At 37.1% G+C, this 16,520-nt stretch overlaps 2 protein-coding genes across 3 annotated transcripts in view; both read right to left on the reverse strand.

The window, feature by feature from the left end:
* The window catches only part of LOC134818475 (mucin-5AC-like), a 112,959-nt gene that overhangs the window by 26,323 nt on the left and 70,116 nt on the right, over nt 1-16,520 (reverse strand). The window lies entirely within an intron of this gene.
* On the reverse strand, nt 275-8,319 carry LOC134818137 (uncharacterized). Its single transcript, XM_063827569.1, has 7 exons — nt 8,039-8,319; nt 3,977-4,228; nt 3,708-3,822; nt 3,436-3,555; nt 3,155-3,217; nt 2,273-2,897; nt 275-1,144 (listed from the first exon to the last, which is right to left on the reverse strand). Exons 1-7 carry the CDS (start codon nt 8,317-8,319, stop codon nt 897-899), a joined length of 1,704 nt encoding a protein of 567 aa, XP_063683639.1. The 3' UTR covers nt 275-896.

A 16,520-nucleotide genomic window follows, 5' to 3' on the forward strand; every position in this document is an offset into this window, starting at 1 on the left:
TCCGCATCTTTTAAGCCTAATTTTAGCTCTGTAGGTGCAATGGGTCCTGAGATATCGAATTTTTCCAGATTTCTGAGGTTCGCGAGCGCGGTTGTCATGGAAACGGCTTGGGGAGCACCTAAATTTCCGAATTTTTCAAAAATAATTTTTTTGGTTACTATTTACGTCTATGGGGATGTACAAAAAACTTTCCAAGATGATCGGACGAAAAAGTGAAAATTCAGGTCAGTCTATTATATGGCTATTGAGAGAAAAGTGAAAAGTAAAAGACTTTCGAAATCCATTTAAAGATTTAATCAAGTAAATTTACTTATAACATTAATTGTTCAATATGTTTCAATAAATTATAATTTAAAAACCTTCCATACTGTGCATGTGGACAGTTCTTTGAAAATTTCGAAAATACAATTGATGATAAAATTCAAATACAAAGCGTGATTATTAAAAATTTGTAACAAAATTAAAAGTTTAAAAGGAGAGCTAAAAGTTTGATCTAAAAGTAAAGAATCTTGAAACAGCTATGGGGATTCAACCGATTTTGTTATCTCAAATATAATGTACAATGTACATGGCATAAATTCGAAATTCGAAGCACCTCTTAGAGTCGACTCTAGTTACCACTCTTAGCTTTACTTTTAGCTCGTTTGCTTTGCAGGATTGTGCTCCTTCCCAAGTAAATACGACTCCTCAATCATATATAATAGGTGAACACTCAATTGAGTAAACAATTTTCACACAATAATTTTAAGGAAATGCTTTGGAATATAAATTTTGAAAATACAAGACAATTAACTACATTAAACTACATTAAAGGTGAATTGGATTTTATGAATTGTTTAAAAATAACAAAACACATATTACTTAAAAAATAAACAGTTACATTTCTAATCTAGAGTCTAATCATGGCTGTATCTTTTTTGGTCGGACACAGATAAAGTTTCAGTTCTTGAGACCATGGTTGGTACTTGTGCTGCGGCAAACATCAGCCTCCCTCTACCGTAACTACCCTGTTTAGCAGACAGAGTTGGTGGATTCACACCAGGTTCTAGAGCAGCACAACTAGGATGAGCGGGGTGTCCTGGTGGTGGGGAGGGGGAGGAAGATTTGTAGCGAGCTCGTCCTCTTCCGCTCAAACCTTGCCTGCCTGGAAAGTGCGATCAATGTAAGTGCTGATACATTGAGGTATTAAGTAATTGATTATTATTTCCAAGGTTTGTGATAATAATAGTAGACAGAATTCGATCAGATGATTCATGATCGACAACTTTATTTGTAACACTGATTAAATTAACACAACTGCATCAGTCATTAGTCAATGTAAAATATTTATTTAACTATCTATGTTATATTTTAAACTTGACAAAATCCCCCAGGCACCAGACAAAAAAACACTGAAAACCGACCAAAAACCGACCCTATGGCGTGGCCAATTTCAGCTCGCAAATGGAGTTGAAACCTCGACATTTTTAGCAGGGTTGTAAAAAAAGGATAGGAATAGGATATATAGCATTCTTAGAATTTTGATTAAGGCTTTAGATTTTTTATAATTAACGTCGGCGTGAGGTAAAATAAACGTTAGAATAATGGCGTCATTTCATCGACGGTTACCTGCATCGTTGCTTAGCAACATCAAGAGATTGCACATGCGAGAGCAAAAACAGATTAGCAACGCGCGTTGCCATGCTTTATACGTGATACGTGATACGTCTTAACTAGCTCACATTTATGCTCACGATATCACTATTTATAACTTTGGTTGTGATTGATATTTTGCGATGCGGATGCTCTAACCACTAGGGCTAGGTGGCCTAGTGGTTAGAGCATCCGCCTTCTGCGCAGAAGGTTCAGGGTTCGAATCCCAGTGTCACCTAGTCTAGGGAGTAGCTAAGGATCCATTGGATCTATGTGATCTCCTCGGTCGACTCAGCCGAATGATAGGAAACTTAATTGAGGGTTAAATGAGGAGGGCCAGGGGTACCTGTTAAAAGTTCATGAAACTTCCTAGGATACCCCTTCAGTGCATACTGTAAACATAGTACTATTAAATATTAACTATATTATTATTAAATGTATTGTTTAGGGAATCTGGATACTTACAACTTTGTCGTCATTGTCAAATAAAATCCATACTTTCTATATTACAGAGCTTAGAGCTAGATGATTAGAGATTAGATAGATTTAAACATAGTCATTAATTTTAAATTTCCTCGAACAAAGCTTTCGACTAGCGGGTTTCTAGTAGATATAATAATGCTAATATTTCTACACTTACCAAGCGAAACCTCCACAGCGCTTGCCCCGTTCTGCTGGTACACAGGATCATAACTCAGCGAACTCTTCGTCAGGGTTTTATCGTCTACTTTCTTCAGACTTGTTTTGGGACGTCTTGGTCGTTCTGGTGGGATGCCATCATTTACAAGGCCATCTGTGTTACTACTAGCGGAGGAATTTCCACTGTCACAGGTCGGTGATGATCGTTCATTGTTGTTGGAGCATTTGTTCTGAGATGAAGAATAGGTTTCCTGTGGTCGTCTTGGCTTGTTCACTTCAGGCTCCTCTCGGAAGTCTTGATATCTGGGCTCAGGTTCAGGTGATCTGCTACTTGGTGCTGGTGTATTCGCTGGTGCTAGAGGTCGTCCTGCTCGTTTCTTTGAGCCAACAGGTGCGGGATCATAGTAGTGTTTTCCCTCTTCAAGTATCACTTCCGGTAAAAAATCATTCAGCAAAGGCATCAGGAGGTAAAAATATTTCTTGGCATTCTTCTTGGTACAGCTGCGTTTTTCACACGCTTCATCAGTGTTGTGGTATTTACAGCGGAATTCAGGATCAGTGTCGCGAAATGTCGTACTAAATTTATCAGTAAGAGATGCTTCACTAAACTTGTTCCCACATTGACCCTGCAATTAACTGTGTGAAATTTTCTTATACAATATCATAGCGTTTAAGAAAGATCACAAATGCATTTTCAATTTGCAATGAAGCTAGACAAGAAACAAAAAGCGGTTGGCCAATAACTATCATCGATAAAAGATAAAAACAATTGAGATTGCTGCACAGATTTTCGCAGCTGATTCCATCAATCAGCTGATGAATATAATCAATCTACGTGCTATGAATGTCTTATCAATCACTTGCATTTAATATTATTACTTACTCGACCAAGTTCGTCAATCAGGTAATTGATTATGATAATCACAAACTGCTCCAAAGTTATCACCTTAAACATTTTGTTTTACTATATTTCATCAGAAATCCAAAATAAAAAGATGCAACTTGAGAGCATTAAAAATGTTATACTTTTTCACATCACAATTAACATTGTTTCAAAATTATTCTTTAGTTTGGGATTTAGATCCACTGCATAACTTAAATCTCAGTAAGACTCATATTTACTCCAGTAAAATCTAGTGGTTGAAAGGCCTTGATTGACCGTACCTGTATTTTAGGAAGGTTATATCTTCTTTTCAACCAATACCAGGACCCTAGTACCCTAGAAACGTCCTCCTTTCTGCACAATAACAACATGTCTTTCGGCTTTGTTATCAACTCTGTTATCTAATTATAGAAATATATTAAGAGTATTTTCATTGTGGTACTCTGCCATTAAGATTCCTGAAATCCTAAACTTCATCCATAAACATTAAATTCGTATTTGATTCTAATCTCAATCAGAAAGTGTATCAATTAAACAGGACATTTCACATTACCTCTGAACAAAACTCTTCCAGATCAATTGCGAGGTTCTGTGTCGTGTCAATGTCAATTCCGTGTTCTCTTTCACAGTTTACTTTCAAATCATTTCTATAACCATCTCGTAAGTGGCTGGAAAGAAAGTGTGTTAATTTATAACTATCAAAATTATGAAAAAATGTGATACATTATCAAATTTCCAGTGAAATGAATAGTTAAGGTGTTGTTACTAAAAATTACAATTCAGGAAAAATTTGTTCACCAATTGCATTTAAATTAGTCATACTTTTTGTTTAGAGGATCAATGCGTAGAAGTTCATTGTAAATTGATGTATGATCAAGTCCATTTCTTATGGTCCCCTGGACTAGTGAAAACTCGGCTGGAACAGTGAAGCCATCCATATATTCTACATGGGCACTGAAGTCGATTATACCCAATGGTCTATCGATGATAGAATCAACTGACAAGATTGATTCTTTAAATGACTGAGAGCCTTTACTTATCTTAGCCCACTTTTTATCATTCCATTTGTTACCCCTGAAAAAGTCACATATCACTATAAATAATTATTCAGAGTTCAGATCAATACTTAGTAACACAATGGGGTACTCCTGGCCTAGGTGAATATTATCACAGTGCACTATACTAAGAATATTTTAAGAATACAAATTACTTACTACTCTAGTAGCAGGGAATAGTTGAGTGTGCACTTCGATGTGTACTATTTCTGACAACACAGGGTTGTTTGTTAGGTCATTCTAAACCAAAATCGCTTAGGTGGACAATTTGTTTCGCTAGAGACAACCCTACAGGGCAAATTTTCTAAATGACCCTCAGTCGCGTATACGGGATTTCCGTATTTCGGCTCCTGAAGGTCATAGAGACTTAATTTTTAGCTTAAAATCACCGCAATGGCCACATTTATATACAACTTACTAATCAATATATGGTCTAAAATTGTTTGTTTCCGAGAAATCTGCAAAAAACTAATTTTAAGTTCAGGCGTAGGCACAAATTTCATCAAATTTGTATCTCCGCTTCTGAAGGTCTTAGAGACTCAAACTTTAGCTTAAAATGACCGCAATGCACATGTTTATATTGACACAATAAAGGTCATAAAGGCCCAAAATGCTTACTTTTGGAAAAAATCCAGAAAAACTGATTTTCACTGGGGAAGTGAAAAAAATCTACTCTAGAAGCTAATTGAAATCGAGTATGCAGTTTGGTGTCTACAACTTTTCTAGAAACCAGGTCCTTTGTAAGGTCATTCTGGATCAGAATTGATAAGGTACGCAATTTCTATCAGTAGTTCCAACCCTAGGGGGGAAATTTCTGAATTACCCTCAGGCACAAATATATGACTTTTGTATCTCGGCTTCTGAACGTTGTAGGGGCCTCTCTTTTAGGGGCCTCTCTTTTAGCTCAAACTAACTGCAAAGGCCACATTTACATACAAGCTATAAAGCAACATAGGGTTTATAGTGCTTAGTTTTGGAGATATTCATTAAAAACTGTTTTAACTTTCGTACATCCTAAAATAGTAACATCAAACATGTACTTAATTTTGGTATCCCGGGCTAAAAAAGTCTTACAGGCACTTTACTTGCAGCACAGCAAAAGTTCAGCATGAACACATTCAGATAATATTTATGAAGCAACACAATTCAGTTTCAGAAGCTCCTTCCAGCTATCTTGTGTTATCCCCAAATGTATACGTCTAACCATCTCTCTGGTTACTTCGAACTACTTCAATCCCCAAATTTATACATGAACATCTAACTATCTCGTACTACCACAAGTTGGGCTCTCTCCAGTACTGTTTGACTATTATGGCTAATCAACTTCAATCCCACCTCATGAAGTAGAATCTACTTTTAGCTACCTTTAATTCTGCTACCACCAACACGTTATAATTGTAGCTCTTTCTAGCTCTTTCTAGCCCGAAGTAGCTAGAAGAAGCTAAAATTTGTGGGTACTGTTTGCTAGTGTTAGCTGGATCATAGAGCAGAAAGTAGTCTGAGGTTGCTGGAATTAGTGCTAGAATTTGAAGGTGCTGGTGATAGCTGAACAGAGTAGGAGTAAGTCTGAGGTTGCTGAATAGGGCTAGAATTTGCAGGTGCTAATGGTAGCATAACAAAAATTATTGGATGTTGGTGGAAGCTAGATAGAGCAGGAAGTAGCATTCAGAGATTGCTACAAAGAGCTAGAGTGGAGATAGCTGAATTGAAGGAAACTAGAAGTAGATTCTACTCCATGAGGTTGGATTGGAGTTGATTAGCTATAATAGCCAAAAAGTACTGGAGAGAGCCCAACTTATGTTAAGACCGCGACCGGGATCTGGGCTTAATCCCGATCCTTAATTCCGGTCTTAATCCCGGTCCTGGCACTTTTTCCCAGTCGATTTTTTGGCAATCTCTGAATGCTACTTCCTGCTCTATCTAGCTTCCACCAACATCCAATAATTTTTGTTATGCTACCATTAGCACCTGCAAATTCTAGCCCTATTCAGCAACCTCAGACTTACTCCTACTCTGTTCAGCTATCACCAGCACCTTCAAATTCTAGCACTAATTCCAGCAACCTCAGACTACTTTCTGCTCTATGATCCAGCTAACACTAGCAAACAGTACCCACAAATTTTAGCTTCTTCTAGCTACTTCGGGCTAGAAAGAGCTAGAAAGAGCTACAATTATAACGTGTTGGTGGTAGCAGAATTAAAGGTAGCTAAAAGTAGATTCTACTTCATGAGGTGGGATTGAAGACTGAAGTTGATTAGCCATAATAGTCAAACAGTACTGGAGAGAGCCCAACTTGTGGTAGTACGAGATAGTTAGATGTTCATGTATAAATTTGGGGATTGAAGTAGTTCGAAGTAACCAGAGAGATGGTTAGACGTATACATTTGGGGATAACACAAGATAGCTGGAAGGAGCTTCTGAAACTGAATTGTGTTGCTTCATAAATATTATCTGAATGTGTTCATGCTGAACTTTTGCTGTGCTGCAAGTAAAGTGCCTGTAAGACTTTTTTAGCCCGGGATACCAAAATTAAGTACATGTTTGATGTTACTATTTTAGGATGCACGAAAGTTATAACAGTTTTTAATGAATATCTCCAAAACTAAGCACTATAAACCCTATGTTGCTTTATAGCTTGTATGTAAATGTGGCCTTTGCAGTTAGTTTGAGCTAAAAGAGAGGCCCCTAAAAGAGAGGCCCCTACAACGTTCAGATGCCGAGATACAAAAGTCATATATTTGTGCCTGAGGGTAATTTAGAAATTTCCCCCCTAGGGTTGGAACTACTGATAGAAATTGCGTACCTTATCAATTCTGATCCAGAATGACCTTACAAAGGACCTGGTTTCAAGAAAAGTTGTAGACACCAAACTGCATACTCGATTTCAATTAGCTTCTAGAGTAGATTTTTTTCACTTCCCCAGTTAAAATCAGTTTTTCTGGATTTTTTCCAAAAGTAAGCATTTTGGGCCTTTATGACCTTTATTGTGTCAATATAAACATGTGCATTGCGGTCATTTTAAGCCAAAGTTTGAGTCTCTAAGACCTTCAGAAGCGGAGATACAAATTTGATGAAATTTGTGCCTACGCCTGAACTTAAAATTAGTTTTTTGCAGATATCTCGGAAACAAACAATTTTAGACCATATATTGATTAGTAAGTTGTATATAAATGTGGCCATTGCGGTGATTTTAAGCTAAAAATTAAGTCTCTCCGACCTTCAGGAGCCGAAATACGGAAATCCCGTATACGCGACTGAGGGTAATTTAGAAAATTTGCCCTGTAGGGTTGTCTCTAGCGAAACGAATTGTCCACCTAAACGATTTTGGTTTAGAATGACCTAACAAACAACCCTGTGTTGTCAGAAATAGTACACATCGAAGTGCACACTCAACTACACCCTGCTACTAGAGTATACTGTGTATTTGAAACAATCATTTTGGCTAGGAATCGAGAGCTAGAGGTTAGTTTTCTTTGAGAAAAACAAAATTTGTATTTACCACAAAACAAACAATACATATTATGTTATAAATTCATACATCATAGATAAATTCAAATTTGAATTTCACCCATATATATATACTGCCCGCAGCGCGCACAGCCACACATTGTTGAGAAATCCTTATGTGCGGCTGTAAGTGCCGCGTGCAGGGTCTATTCAATTGTTATCTTACAATTGCACATTTATTAATTACTAGAGCCAAAATTTCAGAAGCAGAATAATTTGAAGGGAAATTTCCGTAAACAGTTTTATATAATCTTTGATGTCAACAAATCAAGTGGTGGACTACATGGAAATTTTGGTTCATATTCATATTAACGAAACTTACAAGGACATATCAGTCATAACCGCTGCCTCAGTGTCCATACGTTGGCACGATGTCTCATGTCTTTGAGTGATCCTAGAAGGAGTTTGACCCTTTGCAATAGCCTTCCAGTGCTCCTTGATTTCATCAGGCTCATTGAGCCAATCAGGATTGGCGAGCTTGACAAGTTCAGGGATGCTCAAGTTTTTCCCATTATTTGCTCCATACTTTTTTCTATGGTGTATTGCGTATTCAACATAAGCGGCTCGTTTTTTCTTTCCCATACCCCTAAGTGGGATACCCATTATCATTCGATTTACTTAACAAAATCTTCAAGATTAATACAACTACTACTACTACAGTATGTATTAAGTAAAAAAAGTCAAATTTAATCAATAATAATACATAAACATCATAACCACATTTAAAAACATTCTTCCTGATTCCCATATTATCAATAGCAATAAATTTAAGTTCTAAAACACCACTCAGAACTCATTTTAAGCAGAGATTTTCAGATCTTCGCTCCCCAACAAAGAGAGCTAGACCGATGACTGGGTATGTGGTAGTATCTTTCGGAGGGGCACTGCCCAATAGGCCTTATCATATGGTAGGTGCTGGTCATGGTCCTGGACTATCTCGGATGGTATTGTCAAGAACATAATATTGTGATTGGGTAATTTAATGATATAATTCAGGGTGGGCCAAAAGTCAGTACCCATACGTTGGCCTTAATAGCTCAGTCACTGAGTGCCCAATTGAAATAATTCTTTCTGGTATGACTTACTACCACCACTGGTTCGAGGAATTTGTCAAACCGAAAAATATTCGTGTTCATTTTTTTCAAATGAAGGTTCATTTTCGCATTTAGTTGATAGTTTGGACAGTCGGATCAAGCCAAATTTTATTGAATGGTGTTTGGCCATTTAAATTACCTTTGTCCTGAAAACATGAGAGTTCTAGCTTCTCAGATGACCGAGATATGACGCATAACGAGTTTGTTCATTACGTGTGATCAGGTGATTGGGTCGAGGCTAGATCTGCATAATGGGAGTCGTGCAGAGAGCCCAATTACGGTGTCGTAATTGGGTAATCATTGAGTACTCAATCAATTTTGCTAACGAGATAAACAAATTGCATGATAACTTCGTCATTTTAGATCCGTTTCGAACCATTTTTTCATATTATATTCCGAATTAAATGACCTTTTGATTTAAATGATCCTTTTGATATTGAGATATTGGTATCTCAGATCACGTGTACACCGTTCCTTTTTGTTATGACACAGTAATTTATTGACACTCACAGCTATAATTTTAATCATTGAATCAGTATTTTTATTTATTAACTTATTACACATTTGTGCTCTGCTTTAGCATCACTTGACTATTTAAAAAAATTGTTTGTTCAGGCCATGACCTTATAGTCAGCCAATTGGCCATTGCTATATTATGTGTATATTGTTTGAATATTCTTTTCTAAAAAAAAAAAAAAAATTAAATGACCTATTGTAATATGTTCAAAAACACCAGTATAAGCAATTCAATGTTGATTGGGTGTGGCCCCCAAAAATGGAATTTTAGAATTTTTAGTGACGGAATCCTCGAACAAGTAGGTACAGTATACTATCTGCAAAGCAACAACTCTCAAATATAAAACACGGCGTTGGTATAAGACCCAACTTATGGGCACTGACTTTTGGCCCACCCTGTACATTGTAACATAATATATACAGGATGTTCTCTGTATATCCGGTAATTGGTTCGTATCCTTTGTTAAAGACCAAATTAACCAACTTACAGTATGGTAGATGGTAATCTACACCTTTGACGTTAACAGGGGGCCATCACGCGTCCATGCGAGAATTAACTTCATTGAATGTAGGTGCAGCATCTTTAAAACAAATCTTAATACAACAAAACAAAAATGTGCAAAACAGAACAAAAAACACGCTACCTTTCGACTGTTTTTTAAACTAATGATGCACTAGTAGTCTCACACAAGATTTTTTAAATGCACCACTTCCCTTAAAAATTTGTATTCCTTATTGAGCTAAGATTTTGACATGCACGTATCACAAAACAATAAATTTATGTAAAAATGTTAAATGGGATACAGGATAGATCAATTTACGTTAATCAATAGTAATTACTAAAAATATATGTCCATAGAAAACGCCGTAATTGACGAATCTTCTTTCGATCCTTGCAATATAAAGAATAATGACTGTCCGAAATATTTAAAAAATTGTTGGAAATTGTATTTGACGACGAAAAAATGCACGGGGATCAAAATACTTAACTTTTGAAGGAAATAAATCGTTTATCACATTTAAATTTACACACTTTGCAAACCCATTTCGCGCGAAAAGCGCGCGGCAGCCTTCGCGTGCACAATTAATCAATACAATGTGTAGCATCCTTTAAACAAATTAGCGCTTGATTTTAACAAACTACATTTAACAACACTTCATAATCTTTGCGCGCTGTACTCGGCACTCTTTTTATGTCACAATCTTTACGTAAAATATAAAAATGCAGACCGTTGACCAGTAAATAAAACTGGGTAACGTGCAAATTGTAAAAGTGTTTATAGAATGTAAAAGGAAAATGCCATATACCATTCACGCACATCATCAGACTCGTTATGTGCTAAAGGATGATAGTGATCAACTACAAACTAATCAGTGTAATAATAAGCGCCATGAATCGATGTTGATTGACGATGTCAACGCAGAGCAACGATCGCATTCGATGCGGCGAAGTCCTCCAAGGATTGACGTGGCACCACTTTTTTGTGTACGTTTTGTATTAACAGAACGGTAAAAATTTAATCGCATCCGTGAATGCTGGTCAGTGGTCACACGCGCACTAATTTCCCATGCACCATGAGCGATTAGATGAACATATTTTTCTAGCTGCTAGTGCAATGGAAGTCGTAATTCACTTAGCTCAAATAAAGATTCGGGGGTGTGACAGGCTGAGCGCCGCCCAGTAAACATTATCGTAACTAAATTTTGTAACTGATCTTGATCTTGCAAAATTGTAAATATACTTTATTAAGCTACTTATTAGTTACGGGCTGAAAAATTGACATGATCGCTAATACATAATTTGTCATACGTTGTATAACCCGCCGCGCACGAGTGCGCGGTTACCCCTGTTGCCTGTATCGTCACCATAGTGAAACGACCGTGGGGGTCGCAACGTGATACAATACATAATAATGTTTTAAACATAAAAAGTCGCGGTGGAATGACAGGTTGTCAATTTGTTACATGTTAATGGCTTGACCCGGTGCGCGCGAATTCAAAGCTTCCTGCTAATATTTCGAGGACAAATAAAAATGCAGCGCTTGCTACTTCGAAGAAATTTGGACGATAATTTTATCATTAATCAAAATGCAAAATTACAAGCTGAGCGCCGTTTAATAATTAAATATAACTTTTGTTATATGTTATACAAATTACAATATTATAAAAGTTAATTTTTGGAAAATATTACAAAAAATCACACAAAAGAGACTACTTGGGTTTTATATTTAGCTTATCAGTTTTAGATTTTATTTGCATCACTAATGTGCAAAAATCTTGGGAAAAAATTATTTATATTCTATGCGACTTTGGGTAGCAAATTTGAAATTTATAAGAATCGGAGAGGAACAAATTTTGCGACACATTTTGATGCTTGACGCTAATTACATAAACTGTACACAATATTGAATATGATATATACGACACCTGCTGCTGGTGCACCTACTGCTTTTTCAGCAAAGGGCTCAAGCCTATTGAGGACGAAAGTCACGTATTGATTGATTGTTTGCTCTACTCCTCAGTTAGGGAAAAATTCAATTTCCATCCCCTAAACATTACTGACCTAGTCGGTTTGCTCTCCAACAAAACTCTAGATCCTACCACACTCACTGCCACAGCAAGAGCAATCCATTCAATTCTCTCTGTGAACGAAAATTATACAGCCTATTATAAGAGCCCAGATTTCCACTCAAATACTGGCAAGTGCATAATGCTATAGGACCTTAAAATAAGATTGAACCATACAAACTCGATTTATCTATTTTTCTAAAACTAGCATTATATAACATTTCTAAATTATCCCTACACACTTGTAAATAATTAGAATTGTGTAACTTAAATTATTTCAGAATTACAACTATTGTGTACTCAATAAAGTAATTATCACTTTTGTATCCTTGTATCCTTGTATCCTTGTATCCTACGACATGGAATTTTATAATCATTTATTTCTGGGCTCTGGAGTGACCCTGGACACTATTCAGTGACTTAATTTTGTTTTACTTAATTTGATAGATTTTAATGTTTTAGTTGGAGAGATTGTGATGTTTAGTTGGAGAGATTGTAATGTTCATACCACATACATTAAATTACGTATGGTTTCAGCATTTTTAATTATCACCAGAGAATATAATTAAACTCATTACAGTTACAGGGGGTACAGAGTTACCAGAACTCTTCCACCCACGGCAATAAGTGATTTGGACGTTAAACTGATCAACACTCCTATAAACTATAAACCCTATAAAAGGTTATGGAGTGCTTGTTGGATGGGGTATAAACTGCTTTTTCTTGTGATGTAAATTTGTGGATTCTATATATTATTACAAAGGGTTTAATTTTTATTGGGTCATTGATATATTATGTTTATATTGTTTGAATTTCTCCCAATTATTAAGATATTTTTATGAAAAAAATTAAACTTATTACGATAAATGTATGTAACAACAATTAAAAATTTATCATTAAAGAAAAATGTTCACTACGAATTTACCTATTACATTTGTCGAGGGTATCCAGTGTGTAGTGAAAGTAAATTAACCTAAATGTCAGTTCTGGTAGCATTCATTTCGTCATAGCCTCATCAATTGTCTTGCCGAGTTAGTACGTGATAATCCCCGCCACAACCAACAACTACTATTATTTATAAGTCAGAACTAGGTGGCCTAGTGGTTAGAGCATCCGCCTTCTGCGCAGAAGGTTCAGGGTTCGCATCCCAGTGTCACCTAGTCTAGGGAGTAGCTAAGGATCCATTGGATCTATGTGATCTCCTCGGTCGACTCAGCCGAATGATAGGAAACTTAATTGAGGGTTAAATGAGGAGGGGTACCTGTTAAAAGTTCAAGAAACTTCTTAGGATACCCCTTCAGTGCATACTGTAAAACATAGTACTATTATAAGTCAGAACAAACAAAAAAAGGGGGGACCCCCAACCCATGTAGCTGAGACACCTCACAGCAAGTAGACCAAAGTGACTCTTGCTTGTGATCGGTGCATTAACTACCCGCCGAAGCGGTGGGTTGGGAGTCCCCCTGGGATCATTTCGTCTGTAAAATTGTATACAATATAAGTAAAATACAATTTTTTAAAGTAAAATACAATTTTTATTTTCCACAGAAGAATCAATACATATTGAATTTTAAATATCCGATAATTCCATTAATAATCATTAAAAGTTGCTTTGTCATTTGTAAAATCAAAAACGAAAAGCCGTACGCTGAACTGTGAGCGCGCGGCGCCTTTTCTGCAGCTGCCTAGCTTCAAGCTTGTAGCCGCTAACATCAAAGCCGCCGCGCACGCCCAGTGCTGGGGTGCATTCTCATTAACAATTAAACTTGGTCAAAGATAGTTATATACAATTCCTAAATTAAATCAATAATCATGTTAATATGAGTATTCAACACTACTCGACAACAAATATTTGCCGGCCCATCAACAATTCAGTCCCGAAACAAAATTCAAATGTTTGCTTTTTCGTTTCGGGGACTGTTTGAACTCAGTACTATATCCGACTAATCATACTTTATAATGGTTAAAATACAAAGTAAAAAGATTTTCCTCGATGGGCCGGCATTCGCAACCGCGAAACGTTTTGAGTACGACAAACGATGACACCACCACCAGCCGTTAATTAATAAGTCCATGGGTGACGGGATAAAGTTAAAGTAAGATGTGTAATTTCATATTGCCCATCACCTGTCACCAAAGTTACTTTGCATATACTGCTTCTAGTTACACGATAGCGATCTCAGTTCCCAATAACGTGTGACCCAACAGAAGGGATTGTGGAAGGACACGTACATTTTCCATTAACACGAGCCCTGATTACCCCCTCCGTTGAGCTACTATACGGGGAACGTTGACCGCCAGTCTGTAGTCAGATCGTTAATAAATTTTACTTTAAAATTGGTTGCCGGGTGATGGTGTCAGTGAGAGACGTTAAGTTAGGTGAACATTGGTACAAAAATATAATAATATAGCAGTTTATCTTTAGCCACATTGCTGTATAGTCTTCCATTCACTCTACCAGAGCGTCTTCTCTTGTCTTTTCCACCATTTAGTCTAAGAAATATTGATTGTTTAATTATCCCTGCAAGAACTCTAGCCCCAGTCCTATTTAGGTGCAGCATGTCGGGTTGCCCATGCCTGTCAAACTGCTTAGACAGTTCCCAGGCAAGGACATTGTTCTGTACAAACTGCATAAAACCATCAACAAGCTGAACACCCTTACAGGTCTGAGGCAAGTCGAAGTGAATAGCCCTGTTAAATGTATCAACCTTTTCGTTCAGTAACATATCCTTAGTGGGTAATAATCTACAGACAGATACAGAAGTGTTAGGGCTAAGTTTCTGTATCTGTTTAACTTTCAGCTTTAGTTTCTGGTAAATATCAACAATATCAGACTGACTCTTAACATCAGGCTGCTTCACATCGTTGATCCCGCACAACAAAACAACATTAGCGTAACCCATGCAGGATTTGGGATCAATGTCATCAATTCTGGGTGACCAGAATTTCCGTCCTGGCATAAGCTCGCCAAACGTGCTCCTCTTGCAAGATCCGAAGCGTAACATACCTGTGTTAGAGTCGCCCATAATACATGTGGAGTTTTTGTTTCTCCAATCTACAGATCTAAAAGTTAAGCTATATCTGATTCCAGCATCAATTGAATTTACATCTATCATATGATCAAATACTTCTTGCGATCTACGGGTCATATGGTAGAGTGATCTGTTTGGACAAGCCAATGTTGTCTCAACACCTGTTAACTTCTCTATAAACTTTATATCACATGATTGGCCAAGAGATAGAGTTAATATAGAGGATTGATAGTGATCTCACGATCAGAGTGGCGAGGGAGGTAGCTGGTCAGTCCATCATACCGGTTGATTAAGCATGAGTTTATGATGGGGGCACTAAGTTCGCCTGAGTCAGATATATAAAATAGTAAAGTAAAATATCTACAAAATTTACATAAACAAATCTAGGAGACCTCAAAGCTCGTCTTCTGGGGGATGAGGTTGAAGGATACGTCTTGCAGTTCAAGATGCTGGGCTGTTGACCTTCCTCTGATTCCCCTCAGTGCAATGAGTGTACTTCTTAACAGATCAAAACCCCCTTCATATATCCCTGTCCCGCACCAGCCTTTGCAGTTTCTGTTTAGAGTTGGACTCAACTTCCTTCCAGGCATGGCTCCACCGTGCACCCACCTCAAAGGATGTTGCACCCACTCAGTTTGGACTTGCACCCTCCCAAACGATTTGAAAATGTTTACACCAAAATTGTCAAATTAATCTGTTAATTTGTTTGATTACTTTCTTCAGACTTCTACTCAATTGAGACTGTTTTGAAAGATATTGAAATACGTTTAGGAGGGTAAAATCTCAAAATGTTCCAGGGGGCTTCCCCCCCCCCCTCCCGCTCCGCGTGCAGAGCTGCACCCACCCCCAAAGAGCTGGAGCCATGCCTGCTTCCTCCAGTAACATAGACAAATAGCTTCGTCTTGGTCTGCCTTGCTGTGCTCTACTATAGTTGCCATAGTTCACTGTCTTTGTGCTTTGATATTAATTTATCTATCATTTGTTAAGTTGCACAAACTCTAACTATCAGACATGAAACATTCAAGCTGGTCTCCTTTAAATAATTTAAAAAGCATCAACTTAGAGCTGTCCGGTGTGACATACAAGTCTCCTGTTTGGGCCAAACCCGTGATTCAATCCTTTTATTTGTTCATGATATACAAAGAAACTTGGAGAAAAGTTGGGTTGGTTTGCTAAAACAGTTACAGCTAAGATATCTATCCAGACCTAATGAAATACACCTCAAACAGTCCAGAGCTTACCCACATCTTCCCATTGCCTGGAGACTCCAACAGCCACAACTGGTGGTCATATTGAGAATTATCTGTAGATTTATCGTTGTTTATTATTGTGAGCATATTTTTAATAAAGTTATCCTTTTGCAACAGTTTTGTTTCACTATTCATTTGCCGCCAAAATTCTCTGATCATTGCTAAGGCTCAGGTAGCACGCTAAAAGCATGGCATGTACTACATCATATCAGATTTACACAATAGGAATTTTGAAGGTAGCCCAATTAAGGTGTCGTGTCACAATCACCCAATCAATTTTGCTAACAAGATAAACTAAATGCTTGATAACTCATTCATTTCAAATCCGTTTCACATAATTTTTT

The sequence above is a fragment of the Bolinopsis microptera genome, chromosome 7 (assembly GCF_026151205.1).
Source record: "Bolinopsis microptera isolate Bmic1 chromosome 7, MBARI_Bmic_1.0, whole genome shotgun sequence".
Lineage (NCBI taxonomy): Eukaryota > Metazoa > Ctenophora > Tentaculata > Lobata > Bolinopsidae > Bolinopsis > Bolinopsis microptera.

What these genes read in the sequence shown, in the direction of transcription:
- LOC134818137 (XM_063827569.1), bottom strand. Translation starts at nt 8,319, where the DNA reads ATGGGTATCCCACTTAGGGGTATGGGAAAGAAAAAACGAGCCGCTTAT. An exon ending in ATTGATCCTCTAAACAAAAA is followed by an intron (nt 3,823 to 3,976) that starts GTATGACTAATT and finishes CTTTCTTTCCAG; the next exon opens with CCACTTACGAGATGGTTATA. An exon ending in ATAACCTTCCTAAAATACAG is followed by an intron (nt 3,218 to 3,435) that starts GTACGGTCAATC and finishes AAAATGTTTAAG; the next exon opens with GTGATAACTTTGGAGCAGTT.